Below are 23,215 nucleotides of genomic sequence, written 5' to 3'. Positions count from 1 at the left end.
TGGGAATACCCTCTCTTTGATTTGGATTCCCATATAGAAGAGTTCCTAAAGTATATGTGCTTGAAAAACTGAGCTAATAAAGAAGAGGGATTTGCCAAGATCCGCCAGGCCAACTTCATCATTCCTGCAATATTAAAATCCAAATATATCTCATACCCCTAGTCCTCCCTCTTCCTGGGTAACGTAAACTATCATCCATTTAACAAGATGAACCCCTTTGTTTTCTGCTACAGCTGCCCATAAGACATTCCTCTGTAGCATCTCTATAATATTACATGTTTTCTTTGGGAGTACAAATGATAAGACCCAGAAAATGGCTAATGCACTGAGTACTAACTTTAGCAACTGATGTCGACCTGCATATTATAGACATAATGCTTGCCATATACCAATCTTACCGATAACCATGCCAACCAAACTATGACAATAGTTGTGCTTAAGAAGCCCATGAAATAATGGTAACCCCAAATAGTGCACTAGTAGGGAACTTTCGTTGAATGCCAACTTCCTCAAGATCCTTACACGGCCACCCTGTGGTACACTAAATAAAAAAGCCTTGCTTTTTGAAGAATTTAATATTTGGCAGTAGTCACTTCAAAATTGATAATAACCTCTTTCATAGCAATGACAAAAGAAATGGATGCTTCACTGAAGATAACAACATCATCAACATAAAATAGATACGAGACCCCATAATCACATATCGAAGGGAAAGTCTTAGGTAGCATGCCGTGCAATATAGCATGGTCAAGTTGTCTATCGAAAAAGGCCATGACCAATAAAAATAAATATGGGAACAAATGATCTCATTGCTCAAACCTCTTTTCCCTTTAAAGTAACCCTTTGGGGAGCTAATGTCTCAGTACAAAAAAGAAAGTAGCGGAGATATATAATCAAATCCATGAAACAAAGGGATCAAGAAAACCTGATGCATGCAACCTACCCACAATAATGTCCTAGGATACCCTATTATAGGCACTACTTAAATCAATCTGCAAACACATTTTAGGTCGAACTGAATTCTTATGGCAAAGAGATATGAATTCATTTGCCATAAGAATATTATCTGTAATAAGCCCGCCTTTCAAGAAAGTAGCTTGCCTAAGGTCAATAATATTATGAAGAATAACTTGTAAACGATTTGAGATGTTTTTGCTGATGATTTGTACAAGACATTATGCAAACCAATGGGACGAAAGTCTATCATAACACTAGGGGAATTCACCCTAGGAATTAAACATATAAAAGTGGGGGAGACTCCAATACTAATTTTTTCCACCTCTCTACTGTGATAAGTAGAAAAAATGACTGAATTATTTCTTTGAAGATCAGGATGGGTTTTGTTTAGTTATTGAGGCTGACATTGATAATCACATGACTGGTATTTTGAGGCTTTGCGAGCCCAAGAGAGCGATATCGACCTTCATCTGGTTTATCATATTTGCTACTATCTTTGTTTAGCTCTAATCAGAAGGAAAAATCGGTTGAGGAATTCAATATGGACGAGATCAAGGCTTGTATTTGGAATATGAAAAGTGATAGTGCTATGGGTCTGAATGGCTTTTCGGTAGAGTTTTATAAATTTGGATGGAAGGTTATAAAAAAAGGATCTCTTTCTGGCCCTCTAGGATTTCTTCAATAAAGGTTAGCTCCTTAAGCAATAGCAGGGAAACACAAAATAGGGGTGGCAATGGGTCACCTGGCTGGACCCGGATCCAGACCCGAATAGATTCAAATCTAGGTTTTGGACCTATACTTGACTTATCGGATAAAAAAATTGGACCCATACCTGTACCCAATCTGGTCTTGGGTCTACCCCATCGGGTCTCGGGTCCATTGTCACCATCACTATGAGCTTTTTTTTCTTTTTTTTGCCCATTTTTTTATCATCATATACCTGTATTATTGGTAACAAGGTCACATTCACTAACACTATTAAATTTCAAGTCATGTGATTTGTCATTTAATAGCTACAGATGACTACTGGTTTTAATTATATTCGATCCTTAATACATCCAAATGAATAGAGTTTAAAGTAAAATATTTTATCTCTAGTACAAGTCGGGTACGAGTCAGACCTGGGTCCAAGTTTTGGACCCGTATCCAACCCGCCGGATCCAAATGCTAAACCCATACCCGAACCGTGTAAGGTATACCCGGTGGTCCCGGGCCGGGTCCATTGCCACCCCTAATCATAAAAACGTTGGCGTATATATGTTCTGAACTTGTTAAATCGTGTGAAAAATATCAACGGTGTTTGTCAAGAGTTGAGAGAGTGAAGAGAAGCCCAATTCAAAAAGGAAGGGAAAAAAGCGGCAGAAATTAGAGAGAGAGATGGTGTGAGATGCAGGGGCTCCACCATCAACAGCAACAGTTAGCTGCGCTGCTAGCAGCAGGTCTTCCAGAGGATGAATCCTCTGATTCTGACGATTCTCGTATCTCTGCTATAAATTCTCTTCACCATGCGATTATTCACCCTCATAATCTCTTACTTGTCGCCCGATCTTCTTCCTTCCTTTCTCAGGGTCTCTCTCAACTACTCTCAGATAAGTGAGTCACTGCTCAATTCCTGTTTCTTTTGTTATTTCAAACCAGTCTCCGGTACTGGGGTTCCTCTTTTGTTGCTCGAGCTGTGAATTTGGATTAAAATTGATTGTATCTATTGAATTTTGTGGCTTTCCTGGTTGAGTTTTCGGTTAGGGATGTGGTTTCACAGGAGTTGCTCAGGATTTATTTTTTCTTCCTAATTTCTTTATTTCTGGGGTTTGTATGTGGTTTTGTGCGAATTAATAGTGCTCATAAGCATTCAAAATAGAGGTAGATTGTTTACTTCATATTTGAGAGTGAATGAAGCCCATATTCTATTATTATTTAGGTTTTTATTTTATAAATGTGCAATATTTTCTGGTGAGATCATTATGAAATCCCTGTTTGATTCAATTATAAAAAAAAAAGAAGGAAAAAAAGAAAAACTTTGTTAGATGTATTATACACACAAACGCCCTTGACTGTCCATATATATATATATATATATATAGATATATATAATTTGTTGGGTAAGGTCCTTGTGATTGTCGAAATTTCTGAATGGTTGTACTTCGACACCACAAAGCACATATCTGAATGAATCATACTCACCCCTACCCGGAGAGTATGTGTTTCTTGATGATGTTAAATTTGAGAGAATTATCAATTCTTATTGGTGGAAATGAGGGACTAGAGCTGCTACATGAAATACGCATGGACATACTGATTAAACATGTGTTGATTAAAACATTTAAAAACACATGAGTAATCTCAAATTAACTGAACATGGCTTAGTTCTATGTGATCATATTGACTGCATCATATGTGCATGTTGGTAATCAGAATATTAGCTAATGAAGCATTTTACAACAGAACTTAGCTCTTTTGCATACTATTTCTTTCTGTAAATAACTAGCTTTCTTATCAGTTAGGCAACTTCCTTTTCCTGCTTGATCTCCTCCTTTCCAAATTTTATACATGTTATTATTGGCCCTTTCCTTCAGATCATACTCAGTGAGGAGGGCAGCAGTCACTGCTTATGGTTCTCTGTGTTCAGTGGTTTGCTCCCCCCAAATGTCATCAAATGGGTTACAGTCTCCTACCGTTAGTGGGGGTCTTGCTGAACGATTCATGGCATGGGCCTTACCCCAATTTAGAGATATTAGCATTGATAATGGAGCAGCAGCTGAACTGGCATTCGAAGGGCTCCTTGAATTCTTTGGCTCTGGTGAGGCCGGTGGAATTGAGCTCTATGTTCTCCCTACTCTTAAAGCATGCCAAGAACTACTTGAGGATGAAAGAACCTCCTTGAATCTTCTTCGTAAACTTTTGGGCCTTCTAACTATTGTTTCTGTGAAGTTTAGCCGGAGTTTTCAGTCGCATTTCATAGACATTGTGGACCTTCTTCTTGGATGGGCTTTGGTACCTGACCTGTCGGAATCAGATAGATGTATAATAATGGGTACTTTCTTACAGTTTCAGAAGCATTGGTCGGTTAATTCACAGTTTTCATTGGGTTTATTGGCAAAGTTTTTGGGTGACATGGAAGTTGTTCTGTTGGATGGCACACCCGTTACACCTCAACAGTTTCGTAGACTGCTTGCTCTGCTATCTTGTTTCTTAACTGTGTTGCAGGCCACAGCTAGTGGTATGTTAGAAATGAATTTGCTTGCGAAAATTTGCGAACCCCTTCAAAGCATGAGTCCTCAGTTATTGTCATGCCTTTCAATGATGGGTGAGAAATTCGGATGGTCAAAATGGGTTAAAGAGTCTTGTAGGTGCTTGATGTTATTAGCTGATATATTGCGAGAGAGATTTTCGAACTTTTATATCCTCGTTGTTGATATCCTATTTCAGAACTTGAGGGAGAACAATGGGCATTCAGAGGAATTTCACAAGGTACCTTTGTTTCAGGTTCATGGTGTTCTCAAAGCAAATTTGCAGCTAATGTCTTTGCAAAAGCTCTGCCTTCCTCCTTCAGCTGTTAAAAAATTACTTTGTTTCGATTCACCTTTATCTAGGCTTCGTTTGCACCCAAGCCATCTTGTGACTGGAATTATAGCTGCCACTTATCTTTTGCTTCTTCAGCATGGCTGTAGGGGGGTTGTTGATCAGGCCCTTGCCTCTTTAATGGAAGAGCTCAACCTGTTACAGAGTGTGCTTGAAAAGAACCTGAATTGCTGTGATCAGTTCATTCATGGTTATTCAGAACTTGAGCTATTGGCATTGATAAAATTTGATTTAAAAATATTATTAAGTTCTGTTTGTTTGAATGCTCCAGGGGGTTTGCTGAGCCAAGTGGAAGTTGTGAGATCCAAACATGAGAGATCAGTGAAATTGGCATCATTTATATTTGAAAAGTTGGATCCTTTTAGGGCGCCATTCCAAAGTTTCTTGGACCTTCAAGTCCATACTTTGAGCGTGTTGAGGAAGCTTAGTGAAGTTGAATTTTTGAGCAAACATACTCTTAATCAACAATCTAGAAAGACTGGAACTTCTAATGAAATTGGCAGTGATTTTCATTCTGTGGTGACTTTCAAAAAAGAAATCTCTTTTGAGATTGTTGGGTATCTGAGAAAATATTCTGGTTACATCGTTAGAGCTCTCCATTCTATGTCCCCTCTAACAGTCAAATTGGAAGCCTTTGAGTGGCTCAGAAGCTTTTGTGGGGCTGTCATGGCAGTCTTATCAGATGCTAATATGAATCCTTCGTTTAATCAAACTGATTCCTTTTACAAAGCTTCTTGGCAAGCTAGCATAGGCAGTGACTTTCTTTCCTCAATTTTGGATGCAGCATCAGATAGAGAGGTTAAAGTGAGATCTCAGGTGGCATCTATCTTGGAACTTCTCCTTCAAGCACGTCTCATCTCTCCTGAATGCTTCTACTCTGTTGCAGAACTTGCTCTTGAAAAGCTCGGGGACCCAAATATTGATACAAAAACGGCTTTTCTTCGAGTAATTTCTCTGTTTCTCCCTATGGCAATTTATACGTGTGGTTGTTTAGAGGATAAAGTCAGGAACTCATTCAGTCCTGCTCCTTCTAACTTTAGATTGCGGAGCAGATGTCACTGGCACTGGAAACTAATCTTTGCACTCAAGCAACTTCCTCATCAACTCACGTCTCAACAATTTGTTACCATTTTGAGTTACGTATGTCAGAGATGGAAAGTCCCACTCTCTAATTGGATACTGCGCCTTCTCTTTAGCTCCCTGAAAAGTTCAAAGGACTCATTTTCAGGCCAACTAGAAGATAGTGGAAAGCTTGGTCATGATGGCATATTGATGAATGTAAAACTGGAGTCGAAGATGCTTGAAAAGATTTGTTTGGCGAATTGTCTTGCAGCTGCTTGGTGGTCTATACATGAAGCAGCTAGACATTGCATAACTGTTCGTCTTCGAACCCACCTTGGTGGACCAACCCAAACCTTTGCAGCTCTTGAGCGAATGCTCTTGGACATAGCCCATAATTTGAAACTTGACACTGAGCCAGGTGAAGGTGGCATTATCATTGGTTCCCCAACTGTGCATTTGTTACCCATGAGGCTTTTGCTAGACTTTGTGGAGGCGTTAAAGAAAAACACTTACAATGCTTATGAGGGATCTTATGTCATGCCTTCTGCAAGTCTTCAGAGCGAATTGTTCTTTCGTGCAAACAAAAAGGTTTGTGAGGAGTGGTTTTCTCGGATGTGTGAGCCGATGATGAATGCAGGATTGGCATTACAGTGTCATTCTGCTGTCCTTCATTACAGTTCATCTCGTTTGCTGGATCTCCGAAATGTGGTGGTCTCATCATTAAAGGACAAACCAAGGGCACAACTGACCGAGATTTTACATTCTCTTAGGGCTAAGATTGGAGGTGATGTTCTGAGGGTCCTGAGACATTTGGCCCTTTCAATGTGTCGGTGTCGAGAACCAGATGCATTGGCTGGCCTGCAAAAATGGGCAGTGGCTACATTTTTTTCTGTGCTTTTGGATGATACCCAACATGGATCAGGGCCAACAGGAAGTTTTGGACCATTTTCATGGATAACAGGGCTTATATACCAAGCTCATGGCCAATATGAGAAGGCAGCTGCTCACTTTTCAGTTCTACTTCAGTCTGAAGAGGCCCTCAGTTCCATGGGTTCCGATGGTGTACAATTTATAATTGCACGAGCCCTAGAGTGCTTTACTGCACTGTCTGATTGGAAGTCTTTAGAAGCGTGGTTGATGGAACTCCAAGCACTTCGTGCCAGGCATGCTGGTAAAGGGTACTGTGGTGCCCTAACAACTGCTGGTAATGAAATCAATGCTATTCATGCATTGTCTCGTTTTGATGAGGGAGACATACATGGGTCATGGAGCTACCTCGATCTGACTCCTAAAAGTAGCAATGAACTCACAGTTGATCCCAAACAGGCATTACATAGAAGTGAACAATTGCTTCTTCAAGCCATGCTCTATAAAGATGTGAATGAGGTTAAAATGGCAGAGGAGATTGAGAAGGCTAAGCTAATGTTGGACGAGCCTTTGTCGGTTCTTTCGTTAGATGGGTTACCTGAAGCAGTGGGCTATGCAGTGCAACTCCACTGCATTTATGCATTTGAAGAGGGTTGCAAGCATCTGAGCATCCCAATTGGATCAAATCCTAAGCAACTTCCAGCAATGATGAGCTCGTTATATCAAGTTGTGCACTACCCAATTAACAAAGTTTATGAAGATTGCAGTTTATGGATAAAGATTTTGCGGGTTTTTCGTTCTGTGTCCCCTAACTCAGAATTGACCCTGAAGCTTTTCCAGCAATTGATTACTTTAGCTCGAAAGCAGAGGAATTTTATGTTGGCACACCGTCTACTGGAAAACCTGACGAGTAATCTCTCAGTAGATGCCAATGGTGCATTGGAAGGTCTGTTCATCACAAATTTGCAATATGAACGTATTCTACTTATGAATGCTGAGGAGAAATATGAGGATGCTGTGAGAAGTCTCTGGTCATTGTTGTGCCCTTATATTCTCTCTCCTGGGAATGTGGTTTCTGACTCTAACAATGTTATGAAAGCCAAGGCATGTTTGAAACTTTCATCTTGGTTGCTTGAAAAGGATCCCAAAATAAATTGGGAAAATATTTACCTTAAGATACGAGAAGATTATCAAAGTTTCAGGGTTACTGGTATTTCAGATTCCGAAGGTACTGGACTTTCAGATACAAATTCGAGTTTGTTTCTTGAAGATATTGCTGGTGCTGCTACAAAATTGTCATCTATTCTTTGTCCCACAATGGGTAAATCTTGGCTCTCTTATGCCTCTTGGTGTTATAATCGAGCTAAAAAGTATCTATCTGCTGATGATAGGGTTCTTGAATCATGCACTCTGTTGCCAACTCTTCTTCCTGAAATTTCCTTGGACCAATCTGGATTGACTGAAGAAGAGGTCACAAAAGTGAATGCTATTGTAAGAAACCTTCTCCTCAGTAGCCGGGTTCGAAAAGAAACTAATATAGTTGATGAGGAAGTGATTGTTTGGGCAGATACTGAACCTCCTTTGGAGAATGGGAAGGATGTAAAAGGTTTGGTTCAGAAAGCAATACATTTGATTCAAACTGCAGCTGGAGCACCTGGAAGTGAAAGCATTTCTTGTGAAAGTCTTCCTTCAATGCTTTCTTCTCAGTTGCAGCAAGCTTTCCTTACTGCAAATATTGGCATAGAACATTCTTATGTTTTATCCTCAGTGCGTGAATTGGTCAATATTTTTTTTTCTGTGAGGAGAAGAAAGGTTTTACTGTTTGGTCATGCTGCTCATGGTTATTTGCAATATCTTTCTCATTCCACTTCTAAATTTCATGAAGATGGTTACTCTGATGGTCTCCATCTTGATTTAACAAAGCAAAAGCAAGAGAGCTGCTGTCTTAGAGCGACATTATATGTTCTACATGTTCTTCTGAACTATGGAGTGGAGTTAAGAGACATGCTGGAACATGGTCTTGCCACTGTTCCTCCACTCCCATGGCAGGTTGCCACAAGTTAATTTTCTTTTGTTTCCTATTTTTTTTTAAAAATTGTGTAATTTTTTTTATTTGCTATTATTAGTTTTAAATTGTGTTTGAAATCCTGATCATTGAATGATTAAATAAAAGTTTTAATCCTTCTTTTTCAGGAAATTACACCTCAACTGTTTGCTCGTCTTTCTTCTCACCCAGAGCAAGTGGTTCGGAAACAGCTAGAGGGTTTATTGATGACACTAGCCAAACTCACTCCCTGGTCTATAGTGTATCCTACTCTTGTTGATATAAATGCCTATGAAGGGGAACCATCTGAGGAACTTCAACGCATATTGGGCTGTTTGGTAATGTGATAGTTCATCATGAACTTGCTCTCTGCTGGTTTTTCATCTAAACAAATTAACAAAGCTGTCTTTTTCATTCCTGTGAGCAAACTGTGGAGTCCTAATAGGACATCAATGGCCAGATAAGATAGTTTCAACCATAAGCTCATCATCAACAGTATTTTTCTTTCTAATCTTTTTTCTTTGTAGCTTTGTGGTGTATACAAATATCCTCTTGTTCTTTGAATTTGCCTTTGACATTCATATGAATTGTTTATTGTTATTTTTCATTCATGAATGTTTCGCTAAATTACCGTTTTTTAACTTTAGAGTGTCTCATTCTGTCTTTATACATGCAGGATAAGCTCCATCCAGAACTAGTGAAAGATGTTCAAATGGTGATAAATGGACTCGGGATGCTTACAGTTCTTTGGGAGGAGCAGTGGCTCAGTACGCTTCAGGATCTTCATACTGGTAAAGTCTTGTGTCTTTAGACATGTCAAGGCCTCTTACGGTTTAAAATGTCTGATTTTAAATTGTGAAATATTTTTTTGGAGTGTTGTTTTCTTTAGCTGTCTCTTTACTTGCTCAATTTGCTCTAAAATGGAGAGAGCTCTTTGAGGTATGGGAATTTGTACAAATATATAGCTAGTGCTAAACTGAGATGATATCTTGTGGTGCAATGATGTTATGTGGTTTTTGTTACTATTCAGATGTCATACGACGTGTCAGCCTTCTTAAAGAGGAGGCGGCACGAGTGGCCGAGAATGCTACTCTCAGTGTAAGTGAAAAGGCCAAGATAAATGCTGCCAAATACTCAGCTATGATGGCACCTGTCATTGTCGCTGTAGAGCGTCGTCTAGCTTCTACTTCTCGTACACCAGATACTCCTCATGAAGTCTGGTTTCAAAAGGAGTATGGGGAACAGCTTAAATCTGCCATTGCAACTTTTAAAAGACCCCCCATATCTACAGCTGCACTTGGAGATGTATGGAGGCCATTTGATGCTATTGCAGCATCCTTAGCAACCCACCAAAAAAGATCGTCATTATCTTTATCTGATGCTGCTCCCCAGTTGGCACATCTCTCATCTTCCAACGTGCCTATGCCTGGTCTTGAGAAACAAATATCATTATATGGTTCTGATGGTGATCAAAGAGCAGAGCTCCATGGCATTGTTACTATATCTTCTTTTTGCGAGCAAGTGACTATCTTGTCGACAAAGACAAAGCCTAAGAAGTTGGGACTTATAGGCTCTGATGGTCAAAAGTATACCTATCTTCTAAAGGGCCGAGAAGACCTCCGTCTTGATGCAAGAATTATGCAGTTATTGCAAGCTATTAATGGGTTTTTGTCATCTGGCAGTAATATTCGTGCACGTTTACTTGCTGTACGTTATTATTCTGTGACTCCTATAAGTGGTAGGGCTGGTCTTATTCAGTGGGTTGATGATGTGGTTAGTATATACAGTGTCTTCAAATCTTGGCAAAGTCGTATTCAGCTTGCACAGATGGCAAATAGTAGTAACCTGGGCAACACTATTCCACCTGTTCCGAGGCCTAGTGACATGTTTTACGGTAAGATTATACCTGCACTTAAAGAGAAGGGCATAAGGAGGGTTATCTCACGAAGGGATTGGCCTCATGAAGTCAAAAGAAAGGTTCTGGTGGACCTCATGAAAGAGACTCCTAGACAACTTCTTTACCGTGAAATATGGTGTGCTAGTGAAGGTTTCAAAGCTTTCAGCTCAAAGCTAAAGAGGTATGCATGTTTTAGCTAAATGCTTCTTCTCAATATTGCTAATAGCATGGTAGTTTTGTCTCCTCCTTTTTTTATTCAGACTAATTGATGCATTTGTAGGTTCTACTTCTGCTTTTGTATCTACTGGCTAATATTTCCTCTTTGTAACCATTCTTAGAAAAATAACACTTCAGGGGATTCTTTAGCATTTGTCTATGGTTTTTCTTGGGGCTTTGGCACTGAAATAGTAGCATATAGGATAACAGGGCCTATTTTCTATGCCAGTTTTTAGTATATAAATGATGTCTATTATCCCATAATTGTTGTGCAATTTGGCATGATGATCTGATGTCATGAGTGCAAATGCATGCACAAATGTCTTTTTTCCAGATTTTCTGGCAGTGTAGCAGCCATGAGCATGGTGGGGCACATATTGGGCCTTGGAGATAGACACTTAGATAATATTCTTATGGATTTCAGCACTGGGGATGTTGTCCATATTGATTACAATGTATGCTTCGATAAAGGACAGCGACTGAAGATACCTGAGATTGTTCCTTTCCGCCTCACCCAGACCATGGAAGCAGCTTTAGGTCTGACAGGAATTGAGGGCACATTTAGAGCAAACTGTGAGTCAGTTATTGGTGTTCTGAGGAAGAATAAAGACATTATATTAATGTTACTGGAGGTTTTTGTATGGGATCCTCTGGTAGAATGGACACGTGGCGATGGCCATGATGAGGCAACCATCGGTGGTGAAGAAAGAAAGGGAATGGAATTGGCAGTTAGTTTAAGTTTATTTGCTTCTCGAGTACAAGAAATACGTGTTCCTTTGCAGGTATTTCTTTTTATGAAATAGTTCTACAGTTCTGAGCAAATATTTAGAAGATGGATACTGTTTTAGGAATATTGGCACTGGTTTTTGCTATTTCAGTATGTTTTCTGATTAGATATGAACTCATGCAAAAAGGGCATGACATTTGTTCTTTTTGATGTTTTTGAGTTCTTATTGCTATGTTATCCTTTCTTGGATTTGTAAAAGAGCTTACCTCGCAATGACCTGAAGAAAAGCAGAAATATAGGCGAAAGGGCACTTGAGGTCTGAAAGCTATAACTTCTGTCACGAGAATTTAATGCATTACACACAACATGCTTTTAGTTTCATATTAAACTTGAATGGTCAATATGAAGCTAAACTAGATTATGGGCATTATTACTGCCTCATTTACATGTTTGACTATTCTGGAATTTCTCTCTTTATTTGCTCTATTTTTTGTAGCATACTATCTGGATGTATTTATATGAAGGGCCACATAATATTGCCTGATTTGCTAAGAGAGTTAGGACCACCTATTTTGTTTTATGTTGAGATTTTCACCTGATTTTTTTTTTCATTGCCAAAGCCATTTTGATTTGACATATTATACTTTTAGATTTACTTTATTAGTTGATTTATGCAGGAACATCATGACCTGTTGCTTGCTACTATACCTGCAGCTGAATCTGCTTTAGAGGTATGGAGTAAACTGGTTGATATTGCCTCATTTCTTGTTTGATATGAAGGTAATGACTGATAATAAGTTTTCTTTTTCTACCAGAGGTTCGCTGAAGTGATCAACAAGTATGAAATTGCATCAGCATTCTTTTATCATGCAGATCAAGAGAGATCAAGTCTTCTTTTACATGAGGCTTCTGCAAAGTCAGTTGTTGCAGAAGCAACTTGCAACACTGAGAAAACACGTGCCACTTTTGAGGTGCAAGCTCGGGAGTTTGCCCAAGCAAAAGCAGTGGCAGCCGAGAATGCCCAAGAAGCAGGTTTGTGGGTTGACCACCATGGGCGAGTTATCGATGCACTACGAAGTGGTTCTATTCCTGATCTTCAGGAAAGCTTGAGACTTAGTAGCTCAGGTGAGGCTTTATCTCTTATATCTGCAGTCCAAGTGGCTGGGGTTCCATTAACAGTTGTTCCTGAGCCAACCCTAGCACACTGCAGTGAAATAGACGGGGAAATTGCACAACTTTCAGCAGAATGGGATGATGGGTTTCATTGTGCAGTGAATTCACTTCAGGCCTATGCTGTGGCATTACAGAGAATACTCCCATTAAATTATGTCACAACCAGTAAGGTGCATAGTTGGGCACAGCTATTGCAAGTATCAGTGAATAACCTTTCATCTGATGTTCTTGCTCTAACCAGGAGGCAGGCTGCTGATCTTATTGCGAAGGCTAAAGGGGATAGTACTTTTGATTCTTCTGTTCATCAGAGATATGAAGCTATCTGTATTAAAATGGACAAATATGTAAAAGAAATAAAGAAAGTTCGGGAGGAGTGTTCTGAACTTGAGGAATCTATTGAATCAGAGACTGAAACAAAGTCTAAGGACCGGCTTTTATCTGCTTTCACTAAGTACATGCCACCCACAAATCAATTGAGGAGAGATGAGGATGTCTCTGGTCTGGTTTTAGTTCAAAGCAAACATAATGATGAGACAAAAGATCCCCAAATGGTAGCTGTGGAGATTGAAGAGAAGAGGGCGAAGGTGTTGTCTGTTTTACACATTGCAGCAAGAGAGATGTATATTGAGGTCAAAGAGAAACTGTTGGGGCTCCCGAGTACTATTACTGAAAGACCTTTCATAGTGTCCGGGGAAGATGGGTTGCACCATAATTCAAAAATTAGTTTCTCTGAGTTAGAAGAGCAAATTGAAAAGTGTGTACTTGTTGCTGGGGTTGTGAATGAAGTCCAGCATTTCAGTGGCTTGAAATTTCCTAGAAGAGGCTTTGACTATCCACTAGATGGAAATTGGGCTTCTGGTTTCCGAACTAGCATACTTGCTTGTAGGAGCTTGATCGACCAGATGATTGACTCAGTTCTTCCAGATTTAATAAGGTCAGTCATTTCTTATGATACAGCAGTAATGGATGCTTTTGGTTTCCTATCACAGATTCGTGGTTCTGTTGATACGGCAGTGGAGCAGCTCATTGAAGTTGAGTTGGAGAAAATGTCATTAATGGACCTGGAAGAGAACTACTTTGTAAAAGTTGGATTGATTACAGAGCAGCAATTGGCACTTGAAGAGGCAGCTGTGAAGGGTAGAGATAATCTCTCTTGGGAAGAGGCAGAAGAGCTTGCCACTCAAGAGGAGGCTTGCAGAGCGCAATTGGACCAACTCCATCAGACATGGAACCAGAAAGATGCGCATGCTTCTTCCCTCACAAGGAGGGAAACCCAACTCAGAAATTCATTGAATTTGTCAGAAAAGCGTTTCTCATCACTTACAAATTTTGAACAAGGTGGTGATATGCATGTGATGAGAAGCAATATTCTTCTGGCTGCATTGGCTAATTCCTTTTCTGAACTAGAATCAATTGATCGAATGCTCTCATCATTTGGTACTGGAGAGTCTTACTCAAAAACAAAACCACTGAGCCAGGCAGAGCTTGTTCGGTCTGGATATTCTTTAACTGATTTAATCTGGAAGGATGTGCACCTATTGAAAGAGCATTCCTTTTTTGTCTGGAGAATCGGCATCATTGACTCTTTCTTTGATTCATGTATTCATGACTTAACTGCATCTGCTGATCATAATTTAGGGTTTGATCAGTTGTATAGTGCCCAAAAGAAAAAGCTTGAACTTAAGCTCCAAGCTCACTTAGACTGCTACTTAAGAGAAAGGGTTGTACCAGTGCTCTTGGATACATTGGACAAAGAAAGCGAGTACCTGCAACTCACTATTCCAGAGACCAAAGATGTTGGACCAAATCAACCAAGGAGAGAGATTGGAACAGTGAAAAGGGCACATGCTATGTTTGAGGAGTATTGTAATGCCCATGAGACAGCTAGGGCAGCGAAGGCAGCTGTTTCTCTAATGAAAAGGCGGCTAAGAGAACTCTCCCTAAATCTTCAGAAGGCATGCCTAGAAGCCGTTCAATTAGAGTGGCTGCATGACCTTGGGTTACCTTATGTACAAGAAACTAGGCTCATACTTTCAGGTTTTCTTGATGATAATTCTTTATCACCCATGATTCTTGAACTCAAAAGACACAAAATATTGGAAGACATCCAAGTTGGTATGTCCTCATTAGCTAGGGCTACTGATTCTTTGCAAGCATGTGAGAGAACTGCTGGGTCAGCAGAAGAACCACTTGAGAGAGCCATGGGATGGGCTTGTGGGGGCCCAAGTTCTAGTAGTGGCACTGGTATTGGCTCCACTAAAGTCTCAGGAATTCCTTCTGAATTCCATGATCACTTGATTACACGTAAACAGCTCTTATGGGCAGCTCGAGAACAGGCTTCAGGTATTATCAAGATATGCTCATCCTTGTTGGAGTTTGAAGCTTCCAGAGATGGCCACTTCAGGATTCCGGGGGAGGCATCTGCTGGGAGAGCTCCTGATGATGGAAGAGTGTGGCAGCAAGTTTACTTTAATGCTTTAACAAGATTGGATATTACTTTCCATTCTTTCACACGTGAGTACATTAGACTACGATCAAGCTGTTTATGAAAGATTTCATGTTTGGTTCATGTTAGGCATAATAATGAGATGATTCACAGCAGTGTTTCAAAATTCAGCCGAGTCGACTCGGACTCGGCATATACCGAGGTGAGTTTTTGAGGCAAATTCGGGTTGTTAAAATCCCCTAAAAATAAACAAATTTTGTTATTATATCATTAATATGTATCCGTCCCAAAATAGTTGGGATAAGGCTCAGATGATGATAATGATCATCACTAATACCAATGATGTATAAATATGTTTCTATATAATTTTTGTGTCTTTTATGATGATCTGTTAATTTTTCTTGTTATATGCTCTAATTTTGTAATTTTACTCCTTTTTTGTATTTGTCTATATTGCTTCAAGCTCATAAATTGATTTTCTTCAAGATCTATTGCTACATAATTTTTACACCTTTTATAAACTTTTAGTGATGTTTACAACTTCTTTTTCTTTTAACTATTTTTTAATTATTTTAAACAAATTTTTGTACCTTTTTTTGCCCAGTTTTTGGGCTCTGGCAGGACTCTGGCTCCGCCCAGTCCACTTGGACTCACTTGAGTTACTCGGATGGCAGGGTTCAAGTCCGAGCCCGAGCTGAGTATTTTAACATTGATCCAAAGTGCCATAAGTTAACAGGTTTTCTTGTCTGAATGTGTAGGTGCTGAGCATGATTGGAAGCTAGCACAAAGTAGCATGGAAGCTGCTACTAGTGGCCTGTTTTCTGCAACCAATGAACTTTCTATTGCATTAGTGAAGGCAAAATCTGCTTCAGGTCAATCTTTTTCTTAAAGTTTGTGTATATATTATCTGCCTTGCTTTTACTTGAGGTTTGGAAAACAGGCTTGATTCAAGGTACTTATTTCAGGTGATATACAAGGTGTGCTTACTTCCATGCGAGATTCTACCTATGAAGCCGGTGGGGCACTGTCTTCCTTTGGTCGGGTGACACGCGGTCATACTGCTTTGACCACTGAATGTGGTTCCATGTTAGAAGAGGTCTGAATTTGTGACTTTCATTAATATAACCGGCTGTATTAAGGTATAAATATAGTGGATGACCATGGCTTAATTGAAATGATCACAGCGCCTTTTGAATAAAAAGGTATCTTTCAATAAACCATGCATGGTAATCAGTGTTTGACTACTTGTCTTGGCACAATAAATTGGCCCGTGGCTGGGCCAAATTATGTTGACTTGCCTGATTCCGCGCTAAGCAGCCTTAATGACCTAAACCCAACCACCACTTTGTCACCCATCTGAAAAAAACTAAAAAATAAAAGCCACCCACCCAAAAACAACATTAGTAACATATAGAAGATGAGAAAAAAGTTTTCAAAAAATGAAAAATAGAAAACTGGTTAAAAATCATATTTTCAAAAAAAGAAGAGAAAAATCATTAAAATAAAAACATATAAAAATTATAAAATTAAATATATATAAATCATAATTGCTTTAATCAAAGATTAAATCAATTATTAATGAAATATAATACAGTTAAATATTAATTATATAGCCCCTGACTTTGGGGGGTTTCGGGCTGGGCAGCCTGCCATGGCATAGTAAATCGGGTGAGTCCGAGTAGACTCACCTGAGTAATTAAATACTGGTGGTAATAATATGATTATCAAAAGATGGTCAATGGAAAGACAAATAATTTTAGGGACTCGCACAAAATCATAGAATAAGTACTTTTAACATTAAATGCTGTAAAAGCTGCAAAACTTAGATTCTCGAAATGGAACCTGAAAACAGTCTAACAAGACTTTGGTTCAGTTGTTTGTGATACTGAAAAGTAAGAAGTAAAAAAGATGGACATCAAAACGTTGGAAAGAACATCACATTTTAAAAAATAAAGAACCTTAATACTCCTTTCATGAGATTATTATTCTGTCATACAATGGCCTGGTGGGTCATGTTGCTTAAGTGTTTAAAGTTTCTGGATGTCCTCTTCTTCTATTTGGGGCTTCCTGAATTTCCATTTCCAGAGAAATCATTATGTTCTTAACATTTATTCTAGATACTTTGTGCAACCTTTATTGTTATATCAAATTACATTATGAATGTATCAATCTTTCCTGGAATTGATTGGGAGCAATGGTAGTTTTTGCTTAGTTGATACCTTAATTGCTCACAGGTTCTTGCAATAACTGACGGGATACCTGATATTTATGGCTTGGGAAAGGAAGCTGCAACAGTTCACAAAGCCCTTATGGTAGACCTTACAAAGGTACCGCATTGTATTGTGAGACTTCTTTTTGTGCTTGTTTGAACTTAAAACTCATTTTCCTTATATTTTAGAGATCTGGATTCTAATTTTTCATAATATTTTCTTACGAGTTGATTTTTGTACAATGTTAAATCTAGGATATATATGGGTTACATCAGCATTTCAGTTGAAGAATCAATACATTCTTTTTGTTTTTTGATATTACCAGACTTAAATGCCTATCCTGCCTTGCTTTAAATTTAATATGGAACCATAGTGTTAGGAAATTGTACATTGGCACAATGTTTGTATGGCAAACTGGATGCTCCAGGAAAATATTTGTGTTAGATGCTTTGGTTGCTGCTCCTGTTTTCTATTGTAGCAGAAATTCTGATGGTAATTTACTACTCAATGTTTTAGTATATTCAAGCATTGTGTTTTTAATATTATGTATACTTAGTAGGTTTGAAACCATATATAGATGGGCTCTGAGTGACTTCAGAAGTTTAATTGAGTAATTCTGTATTCTAGGAAGTTCTCTAGAAATTGCTCATGTTCTTTTCATGTGAATCTATTAATTTCTTAGAATGCCATTTCTGCATACTTCATTTACCGAAACTAACCAAATTGCAAATACACTGTGGGACTAACTGTTTTTTATGCAGGCAAATTCTATCTTGCTTCCTCTTGAATCAATGTTAGTGTCAGATGTGGCTGCAATGGCCAATGTGATTTCCAGAGAGAGGGAAAGCAAGCTGGAATTACCTTTGGTTCAGGGCCAAGCGTTATATCAAACTTACTGCTTAAAGCTTAGGGAGTCTTGCCAACCTCTGAGATCGTTGGTGCCATCACTTTTGCACTCTGTGAAGGAGCTTCTCATACTGGTGACCAATTTAGCTCGCAGTGCTAGTCTTCATGCAGGCAACCTCCACAAGGTAGTTCCACTTCCATCAGAAATGTTGTTGAATTATCTGATGATAAACTTGGCTCTGACTTAGATCTATTCTCTGACCTGAATTGATTTCCAATATGTTCTGAAAGGCAATGTCATTACTGCACATTTCAAAGTTCTAGGGGAAATTTCCTTAAAACCTGAGAATTACTGGGTTTATTTTCCATAAATATCTTCTCTTTCAGTTAATTAAGGGCACATTGATAGCACGAGGATGATTTCTAGGGAAAATTTCCTTAAACCTGAGAATTACTGGGTTTATTTTCCATAAATATCTTCTCTTTCAGTTAATTAAGGGCAATTTGATAGCATGAGGATTATTGGTATGAAATTCGCTATTTCTTCTATACATTTTCCCCTTCTGCTTAGATTTGATTAGATGCAGTTGCTTTTTTTTTTTTTTTTCTGAACAGCTGTATTCATCAACATAATTATGTCTTAAACATTACTGTATTTCTTGATGCCTCGCATTTCGTAAACTTCTTTTGTTTTTTGTCCTTTGTTTTCTGTTCGTCTCGTCCTTTTTAGCTTTAGGTGAGAACTTTTCACGTTCTTCCAAAATATTGTGGCTTCCATAGCTTTTCAAGTGTTTAAATCAATTGACAATTTTTGCATTAAGCAAGACATGTTGCATCTTCTGGGTCCTTGTTAGTTCGTATACCATAATCTCTTGGATGATGGTTACTTATCTAATAAAAAAGATTCTCTTCGACACTGGGTCTGTGCAGGCACTCGAAGGCCTTGGAGAAAGTCAAGATGGAAGGTCACAGGGGATTGTATTATCAAGCTCTAAACTGGGGGGGCATGATATCTTCTCCATTGACGAGGATAAGAATTTCATTCGAAATGAGGGTGCTTCGGGTTATACAGTAGATGATGACTTCTGTCCTGAAGATGAGTGGGTATCACCACCAGATAGCATTTATAGTAGCAGCCCTAGATCTGGAGTTACCAGTACAGAGAATGCTACAATTGGGGGGACTTCAGATCCTTCAAATTCAGCATCTTCATTCATCGGTGGTGTCCATGAAATCTTATCAAGTGAGAAACCAGAAACCCAACAGTACATGGAAGCATTAAATGATGGTATTTCCTCGTTGGCAATAACTGAATCAACCTCACCTCCAAATACTTCTGATTCTCAACTGAAACCTTTGAGCAGCCAGCCTGATCGAGAATATAATTTGGCAGAGGACATTTCTGTCAATTATGAGTCTTTGGGCAATAAAAATGAAGTTGTCACAACTGAACAAGACAACGGACGAGGAGGAAACAGCGATGATCCGCCGAGTAATGCAGATCCTAGCAGTCGAGTCCCCAGAGGTCTGACTCTTATACAATATACTGATTTCTTTTTAGTGGGAAAGTGTAGTGTAATCCAATGGCTGTCAACACTTTAGTCCATGAAGGTCATCCCTGTCCTTTGAAGTGATGAATGAACATGGCATAGTGGGACCCACTGTTGTTCTTTTCTGGTGGGTCCTACTCCCTCTCTTTGCAGTCCAGCACTTAAAATGGACACTGATGATCCCAATGGAGAGTATACCATAGTCCACTGCATTTGTAGCATACTTTCCCTTCATTGTTACTTTATTGCACTTAGCCTACGCCTTCACAACTTTAGAAACAACAAAGAAGACATTGTTATTCAAAAGTGATCAATTACACATTTTACCTATCATAATATTGTTAACTTGATGAAAAAAGGTTACGAGGGCAACTTGTGATCTTAGAAACATGTAGCGGAGACCACCTATTTGTTTATAATAATAAGTGTAGATGACCTGCAAAGTTTCTAAATATTGTCTAAGAAGGGTGAGGACCTTAAACTTTCCCTTAACACGTCCCAAGCCCGAGTGAAGGAGGTGGGTTGTGTTAGGTAGGCAGCCAACATAAAACTTTGTCAAAAATTTCTATGAATCACAAAACCTGCGAAGTTTCTAAACATGTGTTCCCTTTTATTATCAGGCAAAAATTCTTATGCATTATCAGTTCTGAGACGAGTAGAGATGAAGCTGGATGGTCGGGATATTGATGGTGACAGGTAGTGATTAACTTTGTGGTTGCATTGGTGAACAGTTTCTTGGGATGTGCTATAGACCTAATTTTATTTTGCCCTGGTATTTGAAAGGCAATTGGACATAGCAGCACATGTGGATCATCTAATCAGGCAAGCTACTAGCATAGACAATCTATGTAACATGTATGAAGGATGGACGCCTTGGATATGATGGAAGCAATTGAAACTGTTCTTGGCTTATTTCAGGTGTCCTAAATCAAACCCTTTTCACAATTATGTTGATGATGTTTTACTGAAATAAAGTTTCTGTTCATAATGCGATTTATAATAATAAGAAAGTATTGTGATTACAATTTTTGTGTTTGAGTAGTGTTCTGAGGCCGGAAGTATCGTTATGCAGCTCTTTGCTTTCAACCTCTTTGTTTGGGCTTCAAGCAACATTTGCGGAGATGCGATCTAAGAAGTAAGAGAAGTTCTCCTCCACATATTTTGAACAATCAAGTATAGCCCTAACGTCCAATTCAGGAGTATGAATTAAAGTATAATTTGTATAGAATCTCAAATATCAAAATTATGGGAAAAGAACTTGGATCATACCAATTATCTAAGTTTACAAAATGTACCGTCACCTTTTTTTCTTCCTGTTTTGTATCTCAAGGTTATTTTGATGTCATGCCCTTTTGTTCTGAGCAGACTGCTATGCCCTACAAAAGACGACACGGATCTCAGGACCAAGGGGATTGTTCCTCATTTCAAGGTATAATTGTTTCCATGGTATGAGATTAGCAACATGGATCCTATGTCATTGCCTGCATGTCTCTGTATTGAGATATAGTTTCAGAAACCTTTATATACTCAGACACGCACTAGCTAAATACATACACGCATGCACACATACATAATTGAAAAACATGCATGGGAGTGCATTGGCTAAAAAGTGGGATGATCTGACAAAGCAGGGAATGAATGCGTTTCCTATTTACGATGCTGGCAGACATATCATGACTGCCTTGGAGGGGAATGCACCAATCAATGCATGGCATCCCTCCATATTTGGAGTACATATTGCGATTCTCACCATGCTCCAGTGCTCTACCATCACCACCAAATTGCTAGGCCATCATGCTCTACCTTATCGAATGGTGGTGTAAAGCATGGCTTCGCTTGTAGTCTTGCAGCTAAAGAAGAAGCTTGAGCAACAATGCATGTACTAGCTGCAGCAGGTCACCGAGCGTTTATATGCTGGTTTGGATGGAGAAGCCTGATTTATTTTATTTGCCTCATAGTAAAGCTTAAAGAAGCCATTTTCTGGCAGTGGTGTAGGAGATGAGCAATGACAACTAAACCTGGGCAAGTTACAAATCGATGCCTATTTGGGCAGCAATATAGAAAGGTTTTTCTTTTTCTTAGATATATGTTTTTATTGGGATGATTGAATATTGTTAATATGCAGGGGGTGGGGGTTCTTGTCACAAGGAATTTTATTTTGATGGGAGAAGTTTCCAGAAATACTCTTAGACATGATCGCTGGTAAACTTATACTAGGCAGATTGCGACTCACTCAATTCACAAAATTAAGTGATTCATGAAGATTTTAAAGTTGAGCAGAAAATTTGAGTGCAAAATCGAAAGGTTTTATAAAATAGCTTGTTAGTAGTCACTCTAATGATTGGACTCTTATTTTGTTTTATTTTTTCCATTTTTTAGGTAGATCAACAGTGAGATTTGAATTGAGGATGTGGTGCAGCAGTTGTCAACTCCTAACCATCATACCATAGCAAAATTGATTTTTTAACTTTTAATTTGTATTTTCTGTTGCCTTGTGAGAAGATAATACTTCTCTCTCTTTTTTTTTTTTTATTAGCAAATAGAATATGAATAAGCAAATTTCGTATGGGATCCATGTGAAATCCCAAAAATACTGTTAATAAAAGTTTCCTCCAGAACGAGAGAGAGAGATGCGAAAACACATGGAACTATGGATTTTTAGATGCCTGAAAAAAAGAAAAGAAAAAGAAAAATGAAAAAAAGAAATATATATATATATATATATATATATATATATATATATATATATATATATATATATCATAGTTGGCTAGCTATAATGAATAGTATTATAGGTGGAATGAGAATCGTTAGATCTTCATCATACAATCCAAAATATATCATTTTTTTAATTTTAATTATTTTTTTATAAAATGGATCATAAAGAAATTTTGGACATGTATACTAAAAAATAGGGTGTATAAATAAAAAATATATAAAAAATATTTTTCAGAATATAAAATGATCGAAATACCCTTGAAAAATGATGGGGGTATTTTTGTCATTTTAATTTATTGAAAATAATAGTTTTATATTTTTATGTGGTGTGCAATAGTGTTAGGTATATACACCCAAAATTTCATATTAATCTTATTTATAGAAAAAAAAACTAAAATTAAAATAGTAATGTACATTTTGAACGTCATGATGAAGGTTTGATATCTCTCATTCCACCTATATACTATTCATTATAGCTGGTTAACTGTTGTAAGGTTTACCTATATATATATATATATATATATATATATATATATATATATATATGGAAGGTACTACAAAATGCCTATAGGCGAAAACGAACAATGATTTCGCTTAACCTCATCACCGTCTAAAGTTTATCGTACGGTCACGATTATTTGAGAGTTTTTTATTTTTAAATTTTTTTTCTACAAATCAGAATTATCTGAATGTATTTATCAAATATAGGCGAGTCTACAAAAAATATCAAAAAAATGTTTTACATGAAAAATATTGATCAAAATACCCCTAAAATTTTTTAGGGGTATTTGGTCAATTTGTTTTCACGATTTATTTTTTTATATATTTTTATTATGTGCGCTTCATTGAGATGTATACACGCTCCAAATTTCAGATCATTCCAATTTGTAGAAAACAAATGAAAAATGAAACACTACTGGACA

The 23,215-nt window shown here is 38.1% G+C and overlaps 1 protein-coding gene across 8 annotated transcripts; it reads left to right on the top strand.

Annotated features, from left to right (window-relative positions):
• The first annotated feature begins 2,227 nt into the window (after nucleotides 1-2,227).
• Nucleotides 2,228-21,858, top strand: LOC18446022 (uncharacterized). 8 transcript variants are annotated; one of them, XM_088856766.1, is made up of 19 exons: nucleotides 2,228-2,550; nucleotides 3,531-8,514; nucleotides 8,659-8,847; nucleotides 9,186-9,300; nucleotides 9,540-10,587; nucleotides 10,957-11,404; nucleotides 12,027-12,080; nucleotides 12,165-15,036; nucleotides 15,727-15,840; nucleotides 15,934-16,064; nucleotides 17,203-17,295; nucleotides 17,940-18,209; nucleotides 18,955-19,312; nucleotides 19,418-19,549; nucleotides 20,195-20,270; nucleotides 20,358-20,492; nucleotides 20,647-20,709; nucleotides 20,940-21,003; nucleotides 21,206-21,858. In XM_088856766.1, exons 1-16 carry the CDS (start codon nucleotides 2,345-2,347, stop codon nucleotides 20,455-20,457), a joined length of 11,190 nt encoding a protein of 3,729 aa, XP_088712892.1. In that variant the 5' UTR covers nucleotides 2,228-2,344; the 3' UTR covers nucleotides 20,458-20,492; nucleotides 20,647-20,709; nucleotides 20,940-21,003; nucleotides 21,206-21,858. The 8 variants fall into 8 exon arrangements, with proteins under 8 accessions (XP_088712892.1, XP_020530250.1, XP_088712893.1 ...); XM_020674591.2 differs by having other exon boundaries at nucleotides 20,617-20,709; XM_088856767.1 differs by having other exon boundaries at nucleotides 20,617-20,747.
• Nucleotides 21,859-23,215: the final 1,357 nt, after the last annotated feature.

Source organism: Amborella trichopoda, chromosome 13, assembly GCF_054954075.1.
Source record: "Amborella trichopoda isolate Santa Cruz 75 chromosome 13, AtrichopodaSantaCruz75HAP2 v2.0, whole genome shotgun sequence".
In the NCBI taxonomy this organism is placed as follows: domain Eukaryota; kingdom Viridiplantae; phylum Streptophyta; class Magnoliopsida; order Amborellales; family Amborellaceae; genus Amborella; species Amborella trichopoda.
The sequence above is the reverse complement of the archived record's forward strand: the minus strand, read 5'-3'. Positions and strand labels throughout refer to the sequence as shown.